Source organism: Calliphora vicina, chromosome 3, assembly GCF_958450345.1.
Source record: "Calliphora vicina chromosome 3, idCalVici1.1, whole genome shotgun sequence".
NCBI lineage: Eukaryota > Metazoa > Arthropoda > Insecta > Diptera > Calliphoridae > Calliphora > Calliphora vicina.
The window spans coordinates 16,102,278-16,116,104 of NC_088782.1; the positions used below are offsets into that span (position 1 = coordinate 16,102,278).

Here is a 13,827-nt window from a genome sequence, read left to right on the forward strand (position 1 = left end):
TGTATGTATGTATGTATGTATGTATGTATGTATGTATGTATGTATGTATGTATGTATGTATGTATGTATGTATGTATGTATGTATGTATGTATGTATGTATGTATGTATGTATGTATGTATGTATGTATGTATGTATGTATGTATGTATGTATGTATGTATGTATGTATGTATGTATGTATGTATGTATGTATGTATGTATGTATGTATGTATGTATGTATGTATGTATGTATGTATGTATGTATGTATGTATGTATGTATGTATGTATGTATGTATGTATGTATGTATGTATGTATGTATGTATGTATGTATGTATGTATGTATGTATGTATGTATGTATGTATGTATGTATGTATGTATGTATGTATGTATGTATGTATGTATGTATGTATGTATGTATGTATGTATGTATGTATGTATGTATGTATGTATGTATGTATGTATGTATGTATGTATGTATGTATGTATGTATGTATGTATGTATGTATGTATGTATGTATGTATGTATGTATGTATGTATGTATGTATGTATGTATGTATGTATGTATGTATGTATGTATGTATGTATGTATGTATGTATGTATGTATGTATGTATGTATGTATGTATGTATGTATGTATGTATGTATGTATGTATGTATGTATGTATGTATGTATGTATGTATGTATGTATGTATGTATGTATGTATGTATGTATGTATGTATGTATGTATGTATGTATGTATGTATGTATGTATGTATGTATGTATGTATGTATGTATGTATGTATGTATGTATGTATGTATGTATGTATGTATGTATGTATGTATGTATGTATGTATGTATGTATGTATGTATGTATGTATGTATGTATGTATGTATGTATGTATGTATGTATGTATGTATGTATGTATGTATGTATGTATGTATGTATGTATGTATGTATGTATGTATGTATGTATGTATGTATGTATGTATGTATGTATGTATGTATGTATGTATGTATGTATGTATGTATGTATGTATGTATGTATGTATGTATGTATGTATGTATGTATGTATGTATGTATGTATGTATGTATGTATGTATGTATGTATGTATGTATGTATGTATGTATGTATGTATGTATGTATGTATGTATGTATGTATGTATGTATGTATGTATGTATGTATGTATGTATGTATGTATGTATGTATGTATGTATGTATGTATGTATGTATGTATGTATGTATGTATGTATGTATGTATGTATGTATGTATGTATGTATGTATGTATGTATGTATGTATGTATGTATGTATGTATGTATGTATGTATGTATGTATGTATGTATGTATGTATGTATGTATGTATGTATGTATGTATGTATGTATGTATGTATGTATGTATGTATGTATGTATGTATGTATGTATGTATGTATGTATGTATGTATGTATGTATGTATGTATGTATGTATGTATGTATGTATGTATGTATGTATGTATGTATGTATGTATGTATGTATGTATGTATGTATGTATGTATGTATGTATGTATGTATGTATGTATGTATGTATGTATGTATGTATGTATGTATGTATGTATGTATGTATGTATGTATGTATGTATGTATGTATGTATGTATGTATGTATGTATGTATGTATGTATGTATGTATGTATGTATGTATGTATGTATGTATGTATGTATGTATGTATGTATGTATGTATGTATGTATGTATGTATGTATGTATGTATGTATGTATGTATGTATGTATGTATGTATGTATGTATGTATGTATGTATGTATGTATGTATGTATGTATTTTTTTTTTTTTTTTTTTTTTTTATGGACGTAGTGATAGCGCACTATCATCTAGTGGTCCTACACTGGAACCACCACCCCGGGACCGCTCCCGCATTCGGGATGGTGTTCATTTACTGCACCGCAGTCATCATCGTTTTCCTAGTCCCCCGTCCACATACATTTGTATGCGATTAGGGGTTCGGCACTTGTATTTGTTGGCATTTAGTCTTCTCAATCATAATTTCCTCAATAAAGTGGGAGTATTTCCACCAATTCCCTCTTCTTGTTAACATTAAGTCTATCATTTGGTCATGTTCTCAAACATACCAGGTAGGATGTTCCGCCTGCTGCTCCAGGAGATGCATTTCAGAGCTGTGTGTTCGACGTTATCCTCGCATTCGTTACAGATTTCGCATATTGCGGATTGTCTTATCCGGAATCTTTGCAGGTAGCTACCAAAGTTGCCATGTCCACTGAATATTTGCGTCAGGTAAAAATTTAGTTCCCCATGCTTCCTGTTCATCCAAATTTTTACATTGGGAATGAGAACGTGGGTCCATCTTCCTTTATTTGTTTCATCCCATTGTCTTTGCCACGTTTCGAGAAGATTTTCTCTTGCACCCTTTTTTATACGGATTATTTCGCTCCTATGGTTACCGACGGTTTGTGTGACAGACACTCGTTCATCGTATATTTCCTTCCTTTCATTTAGTAGCAGATCAATCGGTGGCACACCAGCGAGAACGGACACAGCTGCAGTAGATATGGTTCGGTATGCTGATGTTACTCGTATTGTGCATGTCCTGTGCACCTTTTCTAGGATGGTTCTGAGTTTTTTGCTACTTGAGACAGTCGCACTCATAACAGGAGCTGCATATAGAACCTGTGAATATGCTACTGTAGCAATTAGTCGTCTGGTAGTTTGTCCTGGGCCTTTAATATTTGGCATTATTCTTGACAGTTTTGATGCAGTTCCTAAGGCTTTCTCAGTTACCATTCTTATATGTGGCTCAAAAGATAGTCTGCTGTCTAGGATTACACCCAGGTATTTCAAAGTCCTACTCATAGTAATCTGATATCCATCCACTCTCAGTTTCGGGTATTCAAAAGATCTTCGTTTGGTCACAAGAATCGCCTCAGTTTTGTTCGCGGCAAGTGTTAATTTTTTTGTTCTTAACCACATATTAACTCTTCCTAAGCAGTCGTTTGTTACTATTTCGATCAAGGGTACAGAAGGTTGATCTACTACTAGGGCTACGTCATCTGCATATCCAACTAGTCGTGATCCATTTGGTAGATTCAGTTTCAACAATCCGTCGTACATTAGATTCCATAGAAAAGGACCCAGTATGGAACCTTGGGGGACGCCAGCTGTCACTTCGTAGCTTTTTATTCCATCTTCAGTATCATATTCAAGGATTCTATCTTCCAGATAATTATCAACCATTTTTACCAAATATTCTGAGAAATTTCGCTCTCGCATTGTTTGTCGAATTACATTCCAGTTTGCAGAGTTGAATGCGTTCTTGATGTCCAGGGTGACGATGGAGCAAAATCGCAAGTGCTCAAAAGCTTCCTTTGCAGTATTTACCACCTCACGGATGGCTCCTACAGTGGATTTACCTTTCACGAATCCAAACTGCATATGTGAGAAACCTCCTTTTTCGTTTATTTCCATCACAAGTCTATTTAATATCAATTTCTCCAAAAACTTTCCACAAGTGTCCAAAAGGCATAGGGGTCTGTATGAAGATGGATTTTCTAATGGTTTGTTGCCTTTGCGCAACAGCACAAGATATTGTTTTTTCCAAAGTTTTGGAAAAACTCCTTCTTTGAGACAAATGTTAAATGTATCCATAAATATATCCGGCCAGTGCTCACAGACTATAGCTATGATTTCATTTGGGATCCCATCTGGTCCTGGTGCTTTGCATTTCTTCAAAGTGTGGCATGTATCAATTATTTCATTGCGAGAGAAAAGATCGTAGTTATTTGCGCATTGCAATGTAGGTAAGTTCCTCCTGGTTCTTTCCGTTTGGGGGAAAAGTGTGCTCACTATAGTGTATGCCCAACTTGGATCTGTTATACCAGGTATTTTGCATCTGTTTCCCGTCTTCTTCATTATTATTCGATACGGAAGGCCCCATGGGTCTTTATTTAATTCCTCGCATAGTGAGTCCCAAGCCTTTTTCTTAGAGTTTCTGATAGCAACTCTGAGATTTTTCCTAGCTCTTCTATACAATTCCATTGTTACTGGATCACCTTTCCTTCGTGTAGCTACTCGTTTTGCCTTGTGACATTCTCTTCTGAAACATGCGATTTCTTGATTCCACCAGTAGGCATGTTTTCGAACTCGACCAACTATTTTATTCTTTTTCATTCCAGCATTACATATCTCTGTGAGGATGTCGGTAAGTCGTCCGGCAGCGATATCTACATTTAAGTTGTCACTAGGCTGTGTTCTGGATTTGATATCCATCAGCTTTTCAACGCAGTTTTCCTTATCTATCTTTCGTGTATTCCATTTAGTTCGAGTGGGGTTCGCTGTGGCATTTTTGAATGACAGATCCATTTCCATCTGGATATATTGGTGGTCACTCAGTGTTTCGTCTTCTAGAACATCCCATTTCAGTGTCTTGTTTGCTATAGACGGTGACGCAAAAGTTATGTCTATAATTGAACTAGAGTCTCTTCTCCTGAAAGTTGGAGACCTTCCCCTGTTCAAAACAACCAGACCCAGAGATGCAATCATTTCACTTACTGCTATTCCTCTTTTATCTGTTCTTCCTGAGAGCCATTCAAACGACTTACTATTAAAGTCTCCTCCTATTAGCACTGGAGAAGTTCCGTTCCTCACGTTTTGCTCGAGTTTATCAATTTTATTTTGAAATTCTGTTATCTCCATGTTTGGTGAATAGTAGCAACTATATATTCGTACCCTGCTGGTGTGCAAGACTACAAAATTTTCATTGCCTTCTTCAATTCTATCTATTGTAATCAATGGGTCACGTATATACACAGATGATTTGCCCAGAGCATCTTGATACCAAGCGCTGCCTTCAATTCTAGCATATTGCTCACTTATTAGTGCTATATCTACTTTCTTCTCCATTACGCTATTTATCATCAGCTGTTGGGCTTCCCGACCTCTCCCTAGATTTATCTGGAGTATCTTAACGCTCATTTTTTATAATTGCACAGATTGCCAGTACCAATATAGTGGTTTATATCTTGTCGGCCAGCCTCTAGACAGATTACACACCTCGGTTCGTTTCTACATGTATTTGCCTTATGTCCATCTATACCGCATCTCATACAGGTTTGGCTACGATCTCTTCCTTGGCAAGACCGAGCAAGGTGTCCTTGCTCTAGGCACCTGAAGCACCGTTTGACAAATGTTTTCCTTCTTACTCGACATAATACTAGTCCGACCTTAATTTTACCTCTCCCTAGAGGTATGTATGTATGTATGTATGTATGTATGTATGTATGTATGTATGTATGTATGTATGTATGTATGTATGTATGTATGTATGTATGTATGTATGTATGTATGTATGTATGTATGTATGTATGTATGTATGTATGTATGTATGTATGTATGTATGTATGTATGTATGTATGTATGTATGTATGTATGTATGTATGTATGTATGTATGTATGTATGTATGTATGTATGTATGTATGTATGTATGTATGTATGTATGTATGTATGTATGTATGTATGTATGTATGTATGTATGTATGTATGTATGTATGTATGTATGTATGTATGTATGTATGTATGTATGTATGTATGTATGTATGTATGTATGTATGTATGTATGTATGTATGTATGTATGTATGTATGTATGTATGTATGTATGTATGTATGTATGTATGTATGTATGTATGTATGTATGTATGTATGTATGTATGTATGTATGTATGTATGTATGTATGTATGTATGTATGTATGTATGTATGTATGTATGTATGTATGTATGTATGTATGTATGTATGTATGTATGTATGTATGTATGTATGTATGTATGTATGTATGTATGTATGTATGTATGTATGTATGTATGTATGTATGTATGTATGTATGTATGTATGTATGTATGTATGTATGTATGTATGTATGTATGTATGTATGTATGTATGTATGTATGTATGTATGTATGTATGTATGTATGTATGTATGTATGTATGTATGTATGTATGTATGTATGTATGTATGTATGTATGTATGTATGTATGTATGTATGTATGTATGTATGTATGTATGTATGTATGTATGTATGTATGTATGTATGTATGTATGTATGTATGTATGTATGTATGTATGTATGTATGTATGTATGTATGTATGTATGTATGTATGTATGTATGTATGTATGTATGTATGTATGTATGTATGTATGTATGTATGTATGTATGTATGTATGTATGTATGTATGTATGTATGTATGTATGTATGTATGTATGTATGTATGTATGTATGTATGTATGTATGTATGTATGTATGTATGTATGTATGTATGTATGTATGTATGTATGTATGTATGTATGTATGTATGTATGTATGTATGTATGTATGTATGTATGTATGTATGTATGTATGTATGTATGTATGTATGTATGTATGTATGTATGTATGTATGTATGTATGTATGTATGTATGTATGTATGTATGTATGTATGTATGTATGTATGTATGTATGTATGTATGTATGTATGTATGTATGTATGTATGTATGTATGTATGTATGTATGTATGTATGTATGTATGTATGTATGTATGTATGTATGTATGTATGTATGTATGTATGTATGTATGTATGTATGTATGTATGTATGAATGTATGTGTGTCAAAATCAAATTAAATTTACAAATAATTTCTTAATTCATTTACAAATGTAAATTCCCATTTGCTTTAATATTAATAAAACAGTTTAAGGCTCACGAAAAATAATATTAATTACTTCATAACAAAAAAAATAATTCATATAAAAAGTAATATTGAAAAGTATATATGTATATGTAGGTATAATAAAGTTATATTTTTTTTTTTAATTCACATTCGGTGACGAATTTTTTTAATATATTTTTATTTTCGAAACAGAAACTATATGTTTATATGTTCAAAAATTAACCACATAAGTTTAATTTGTTAGAGTTTACAAAATTCATTAATTTATCGATGTCAATTTCATCACCATAACACTTTATTTTTAATAACGTCTCTATATGGTTATCACTCAATTTGCTTCTGTGTTTATTTTTAATTAATGACATTGATGAAACTGCGGACTCGCAGATGTATGTTGTAGAAAACATTGAATGAAGTTTTAAGAATAAATTTCTGCATTCGGTATATTTTTGTGGACAAATTTTTTTCCAAAATTCAATACCGCTTTCCATTGGAATAAAAGCATCTTCCCGCATCAATATTAATTCTTCCTGTATGTTAGGTGGAACATCTTCCAATGAACATAAAATTGGATTATTATATATATTTATAATCCATTCTATTTTATAAAAATCCTTAAATCTATGTTTAAAATTTTCTAAAAGTGAATTTAGTTCTTCGGAAAATATTAAAAGCTTTTCCTTATTTTTATATGTTAGAAAAACTTCTTTCAATTTTGGAAAATTTGTTAAGTTTTCCGAAGAAATTTGATCCTTTAAAATCGCTAATTTTCTCGAAAATTCTTTAATCAAATTAAATATTTGGGAAATATTTTTATTTTTCCCTTGGAGTGCAGTATTTAAATTATTAAAATGTTGTGTTACGTCTGTTAGAAAGGCTATGTCAAGGAAAAAGTCTGGAGATTTTAATGATTTTATTAAGTCAGAGTCTTTAGAACAGCCCTGGGATTCTAAAAAGATTAATATCTCTTCCCTAAGATTAAAAAGGCGTTCCAGACTTTTTCCTCGACTTAGCCATCGAACTTCGGTAAACAACTATATATCACCGTACTCTGCTTCTATTTCTTTTAAGAAAGCCACTAGCTTTCTATGGGTAAGGGCATTATGTCCTCCTCTAAGTCTATTTATTATTTTTATGGCCATTTTCATTGCTTCGTTGAAGCCTACCGTTTTTGAGAACAATGCTTGTTGGTGAATAGCACAATGAAAATTTGGTACATCTATGTCAGCTTTAATTAAATGTCCAACAAAACCATTGTTTCGCCCCAGCATAACTGCGGCGCCATCTGTACAAATGGCGGATAATTTACTTTTATCTACAATAGTTAAAATGTTCTTTTCAAAAGCGTCATAAATAGCAGCTCCTGTGACACTTCCGTAGAAAGGAATTAGTTTTAGAATTTCTTCAAAGGAGTTGAAATTAAAATCTACGGTTCTAATGCATACAACCATTTGGCTGGTATCGCAATTATCGACACTTTCGTCGAAGCATACAGATACATATCTAGAATTTTTAATTCTCTCCTGTGTTTCCCATTGCAAAAATAGCCCTATTTGTTCAGTGCGTCGAGTTATAGTTCTAGCTGATAACGGCATATCTCGAACTATTTGTTCAATTTGTAGCCCTGCATTACCAAACAAATGCATTATGGACAGACAAATATCTTTAAAAAGTTCGCCGTCCTCAAAAGGTCGACCTTTTGATGCAAGAGCTAAAGATATTGCATATGTAGCTTTTAATTGATTTGCTAAACAATCATCAGTATTACTAATGATTTTATTTTTTATTTGTACATTTTTAATATGAAAGTCTTCCTTCAATTTTTTTAAAAGATGTATTCTGTCAATTCCAGCTACATAATGTAAATCTTTATGACAATTTTCATAATGTCGTTTCAGACAACTTGCATAAACATTTTTTAAAACTTTATTACATACAAGGCATTCGGCCTCTTTTAATAAATTTAAAGAAAATAAAAATTTCCTTTCCCATTCTTCTGCCCACATACCTATTTATTATTAATAAAGTTTATAATATATAATAATATTCTGTAAAAGTTTAAAAAATATTCTGTAAAATAAAAAATAAACATTCATACATTCATTCAGGTTGTTGCTTCTCAGTGTACTGAAAAAAAACAAAGACTGAGCTAAAAACAAACAAAAAATGAGCAAAAAAACGAAAAACATGCGCTATACTCCTACTTTGTTGAATGCTGTCAAGCAACTAAATGAAATGTTTGAATTTTCTACGCTCTTGTTGTGAGTATTTTTATGGAAAATAAAAAAAACTAAAACAATCATGCGGTATACTCCTGCTTTGTTGAATGTTTTTAAACAACTAAATGTAATGAGTCTATTTTTAAGCTCTTGCTACGAGTTTTGTTTTCGATCGTGTTGTGTACGTGTAAATAGCCGAAAATCTTCGTTGTCAGAACAATACTAGCGCCGACGTCTGATCTAACGACATAAACACATCTACAACCAATTCTAACTTGTATCTAGCAAATAAATTGATTTAAAATGAAAATGAAAAAAATATATAACAAAAACATTCAATGTGATTTCATCTCTGGCTCGTCTCTCTTTATTTATTTGTAGGAACGTTACAAAACCGATATCAATTTAGCCATACAATTGTTGCAATGCAAACCCGATGGATTTGTGCCACAAAAAATATCTTCAGTAAGTCTTTTATTTAGATTTATTGAAAACAATACAACTAGCAAATAATATATTTATTAAATCACTTGCCATTTAGCTTCCAATTGATATACAATCGAAAGTATCCTCATATATGCGTTTGGATACAAATTCCCATTCAGATTCCGAGGGTAGTGTAACGGGTATCGGTATCTCAACAACAGCTGCCTATAAAGTGCTTCCAGCAACGGACTCACCACCACCGGCACCCTGCCCCTTTCCGCCCACAGCCATGGTATATTCTATGCGGGGCCTTGGTAAGTGTTAGTAGACCATGCTTTTTTTCATTTTGATTTTTTTTTATTATTAATTTAATTTGCACTATTTATTTTGCATTTTTCTTTAAATATTTTATAACTTTTTTTATTTTGCTTTGGGGGATTTTTATACAATTTTGGGTTTGTATGTTGGAGGTGTGATTTTTCTTTTTTTTCAGCTGCACATATTTTTGGTTTTTTGTAAAGTTACAGAAATTTATTTAACTTTTATTTAAAATTTTTATTGTTTCATTTTATTTATTATTTTGTTATGTAAATTGTTTTATTTTTTTTAATATTTTTAATTTGCTAATAGACAAACAAATAAAACAATAGTAAATAATATTCCATAAATTTTATAAAAAAAAAACAGAAGCATTATTTCATACAATTTTAAAAGTTGAAATAAATTAAAATAAACTTAATTGAAGAACTTTGTTATAACCATAGATCGGAAACTCTCATGTCAAAGACCTAATTCAGTTGCCAAAACCCTAAGTGGTGAGAATGTATTAGTAAAGAAAACCATGTGAATGTAAAAACAACACTATTTTGAGTAATTTTTATACCCTACACCACCATAGTGTGGAGGGTATAATGCGTTTGTGCAGATGTTTGTAACGCCCAAAAATATTAGTCTAACACCCTTCTTAAAGTATACCGATCGACTTAGAATCACTTTCTGAGTCGATTAAACGATGTCCCTCCGTCCGTCTGGCTGGTTGTCTGTCCATGTAAACCTTGTGCGCAGACTACAGGTCGTAATTTTGCAGATATTTCGATGAAATTTGGTACATATTATTTTTTCGGCCCAAGGACCAAACCTATTGAAACTGGCTGAAATCGGTCCATTGTTTCACCTAGCCCCCATACAAATGTCCTTCCGAAATTGGACTTTATCGGTCATAAATGTTTAATTTATAAATGTATCTCCACAAATTGCGCTCCAAATAAGTTTTATATAAACAAAATTCATGTCACCAAATTTTGTTACGATCGGTCCATAATTAGTCATAGCTCCCATATAGACCCGCTTCCGAAAATCACTTTAACGTGCATAAATCGCTTAAAAATGTTGGTATACTCACAAAATTCAACACAGTGAACTTTCATATAGACATAACTCACGAGACCTAATTTCATGATGATCGGTCCATAATTGGTCATAGCCCCCATATAAGGCCCACTTCCGAAAATCACTCTAAAATATAAATTATTGAAATTTTAAAACAAAAATGTTTTTTCTCTTTTACTTAGTGTAGGGTATTATATGATCGGGCTTGACCGACCATACTTTCTTACTTGTTTTATTGTTAAATTTGTTTACATTTTAAGTGACGATATTATTCCGAGTCCTTACAAAATTCTAAGGCAATTTCCTGGGCACAATAGAGCCTAGAGAGAAGGATTTAGGTGGATGAAATATTCTCTAATATTTAGTAGTGAAAATGGCCAAAATCGTTAAAACCAAGCAAATTATTGGCAATATGACTTAAATGCGGGATTTACAATAGATGGCGAAATTTTTGAATGCGTTTTTTTTTGTTTTTAATAACTGTCATTTATTATCACTTAGTTCAATAGAACATTATAGTGTAAACCATGATACAACAATACAAGGTACACCCAGTAGAAAATAAATTCTCAATTATACAATTCTTGTAACGTCAAACAAAAGAAAATATAAAAAAATATGAAAAAAATCAAAATCAAAATATTGAAAACTCTCCATAGTGATTCTACCTTCTACAATTATTGTATAATGGTGTAAACAAAAAATTTTAATTTTGTGCCAACAAAGCGTCATATGTGGGAAATTTTGCTTTACTTCTTTAATTTGATAAAAAGTGCAGCTGAAGCACACCGATTGCTAACTTAAGCATATGTTTAATGTGTTTCATCGGTTTCAATGCGCGAGAAATGGTTTGTTCGGTTCAGAAGTGGTGATTTTGGCAAGGAAGGCAAGGAAGGCAAACATCAACCAGGCTAGCCAAAAAAGTTTGAAGACCAAAAATTGGATGCATTACTCCATGAATATTGTTCTAAAACTCAACAAGAGCTTGCAAAATAATTGGGAGCTACTCAATTAGCAATTTCAAAAGGTTTGCAAGCAGCAGTATTCATCCAATAGCAGGGAAATTCGATACCATACGAATTGAAACTGAGAGAATTTGAAAGAAGATTTTGTATGCTGCTATTAAAGAAAATCATGAAGATTGTTGTCAAACTCAACAAGAGCTTGCAAAATCATTTGGACCTACTCAAGCAGCAGCAGAATTCGTCCAAAAGCAAGGAAATTGTGTACCATACGAATTGAAGCTGAGAGACCTTTAAAGATGATTTTGTATGTCTGAAATGCTGCTAGAACGCTATAAAAGAAAATAATTTTTGTACCGAATCATTACTTGCGATGAATAATGTATCCATTACAATAACGCGAACCTCAAGAGATCAAATGTGAACTCCGGCCAACCAGTCGAAACGACACCAAAGCCAACTATCCAAGGCGCTAAGGTAATGCTCTGCAGTTGGTGGAACCAAAAGTGTTCTATCTATTATGAGCTACTGAAATCTGGTCAGACCATCACAGAGAATCTGTACCGAACGCAACATGTTCGTTCGAAGCGAGCATTGGCCGAAAATCGTAATATTCCATCATGACAACGCTCGGACACATGTTGCAATACCTGTTAAAAAGTATTTAGAATGAAGTGGTTGGGAAGTTTTGCCGCACCCGCCTTATACTCCAGACCTTGCCCCCTCCGACTACTATTTGTTTAGATCGATGAAGAAATTTCTGGGATATGCTGCTTTTCAGAGTATTTGAAATTGGCTTGATTCATTCTTGGCCTCAAAAGATGAACAGTTCTTTTGGCTCGGTATCCACATATTGCCAGAAATACGTGAAAAGGTCATAGCTAACAATGGTCGATACTTTGACTACATTTATATTGTATAAAGGTTTCAAAATAAAAGCTAAAAATGTTAAAAAAATCCTGCATTTTTATGTCATACACCAAATATCATAAAGAGTGAACCAAAAAAAAACTTATACTTGTATTAAGTTAAATAAAACTTAAACCGTTCAATATAAAAATTCTCAAAAATACATAAATGTATTCAAATATTGTGAAAATTCATTAAACACTCGGTATTTATAAATTAATCCACTTTTTCGAGAAATCCTCCCATTAACGATTTTATAGTTGCTTCTGTTACCTTTTTGAACGAAGCAACATGATGCTGAATTCTATCAACATGCTGCTGAACTCTAACGAAATGTAGCTGAACCTCAGTTACAGGTTTCTGAGTTTTAGGAACATGTTGAAGACTGCAGTGGCTAAACTCTAGTAATATTTTGCTGAACTCTATCAACATGTTGCTGATAAATAATACTTTAAACTTAAAACATTTAGCAACATGTTGCTGAATCCTAACAACATGTTGCTGAACTTTAGCAACATGTTGCTGAACCCTAGAAATATGTTGCTTTACCCTAGCAACATGTTGCTGAACTCTACCAACATGTTGCTGAACTTTATAAACATGTTGCTGAACTTTAGAAACAAGTTGCTGAACTCTAACAACATGTTGCTGAACTTTAGCAATATGTTGCAGAACTCTAGCAACTTACGCTTAAAATCGGACATGTTCTGGAATACCTTCCCCATGATCTTTAATTATTTTTCTACATGAGCCCAATACCTTTCCACAGGCCGAAGTGCTGGACAGTTGGGTGGATTTGCCTCCCGCGGTACAAAATTGACATTATTGTTTGAATACCACTCAAGGGCCTTTTTTTCCATAGTGTTATGATGCCAAATCGGTCTTGAAATATGAAGGCACTCTGTGCTGTTTTAAGAAAGGTAAAAGCTGTTTTTGTAGTCACTCCGTATTACATATTTCTGTCTTTAACATGCCTGATAACTTCTTTTGTCATAACTGCAAATGGCTTGCCACACAAGAAACTTCCATGGGCCACATAAAAATCTTGACCCGGATGTTTTGAAAAGTCTGCCAGTACATAAGTTTCATCATCCACCACACAACAGGTGTATTTTTTTTATAAAATTTGACCTAAATTTTTTCGCTCATTGTTTTGCTACTAAGTTCTTTACCGCATTGCGATCTGGAACTTTCTGAACTTTATAAGACTTCAACCCAGCATTAGCTTTGGTTCTGCG

At 32.6% G+C, this 13,827-nt stretch overlaps 1 protein-coding gene across 2 annotated transcripts in view; it reads left to right on the forward strand.

Annotated features, from left to right (window-relative positions):
• LOC135955773 (uncharacterized protein DDB_G0288805) overlaps positions 1–13,827 on the forward strand; it is a 137,480-nt gene that overhangs the window by 119,827 nt on the left and 3,826 nt on the right. Inside the window, exons 3-4 of one of the 2 annotated variants that reach the window (XM_065506131.1) lie at positions 9,285–9,368; positions 9,445–9,649. In XM_065506131.1, coding sequence (XP_065362203.1) covers positions 9,285–9,368; positions 9,445–9,649 — 289 coding nt within the window. The remainder of the gene's footprint in view (positions 1–9,284; positions 9,369–9,444; positions 9,650–13,827) is intronic. The other variant, XM_065506132.1, reaches the window with a different exon arrangement.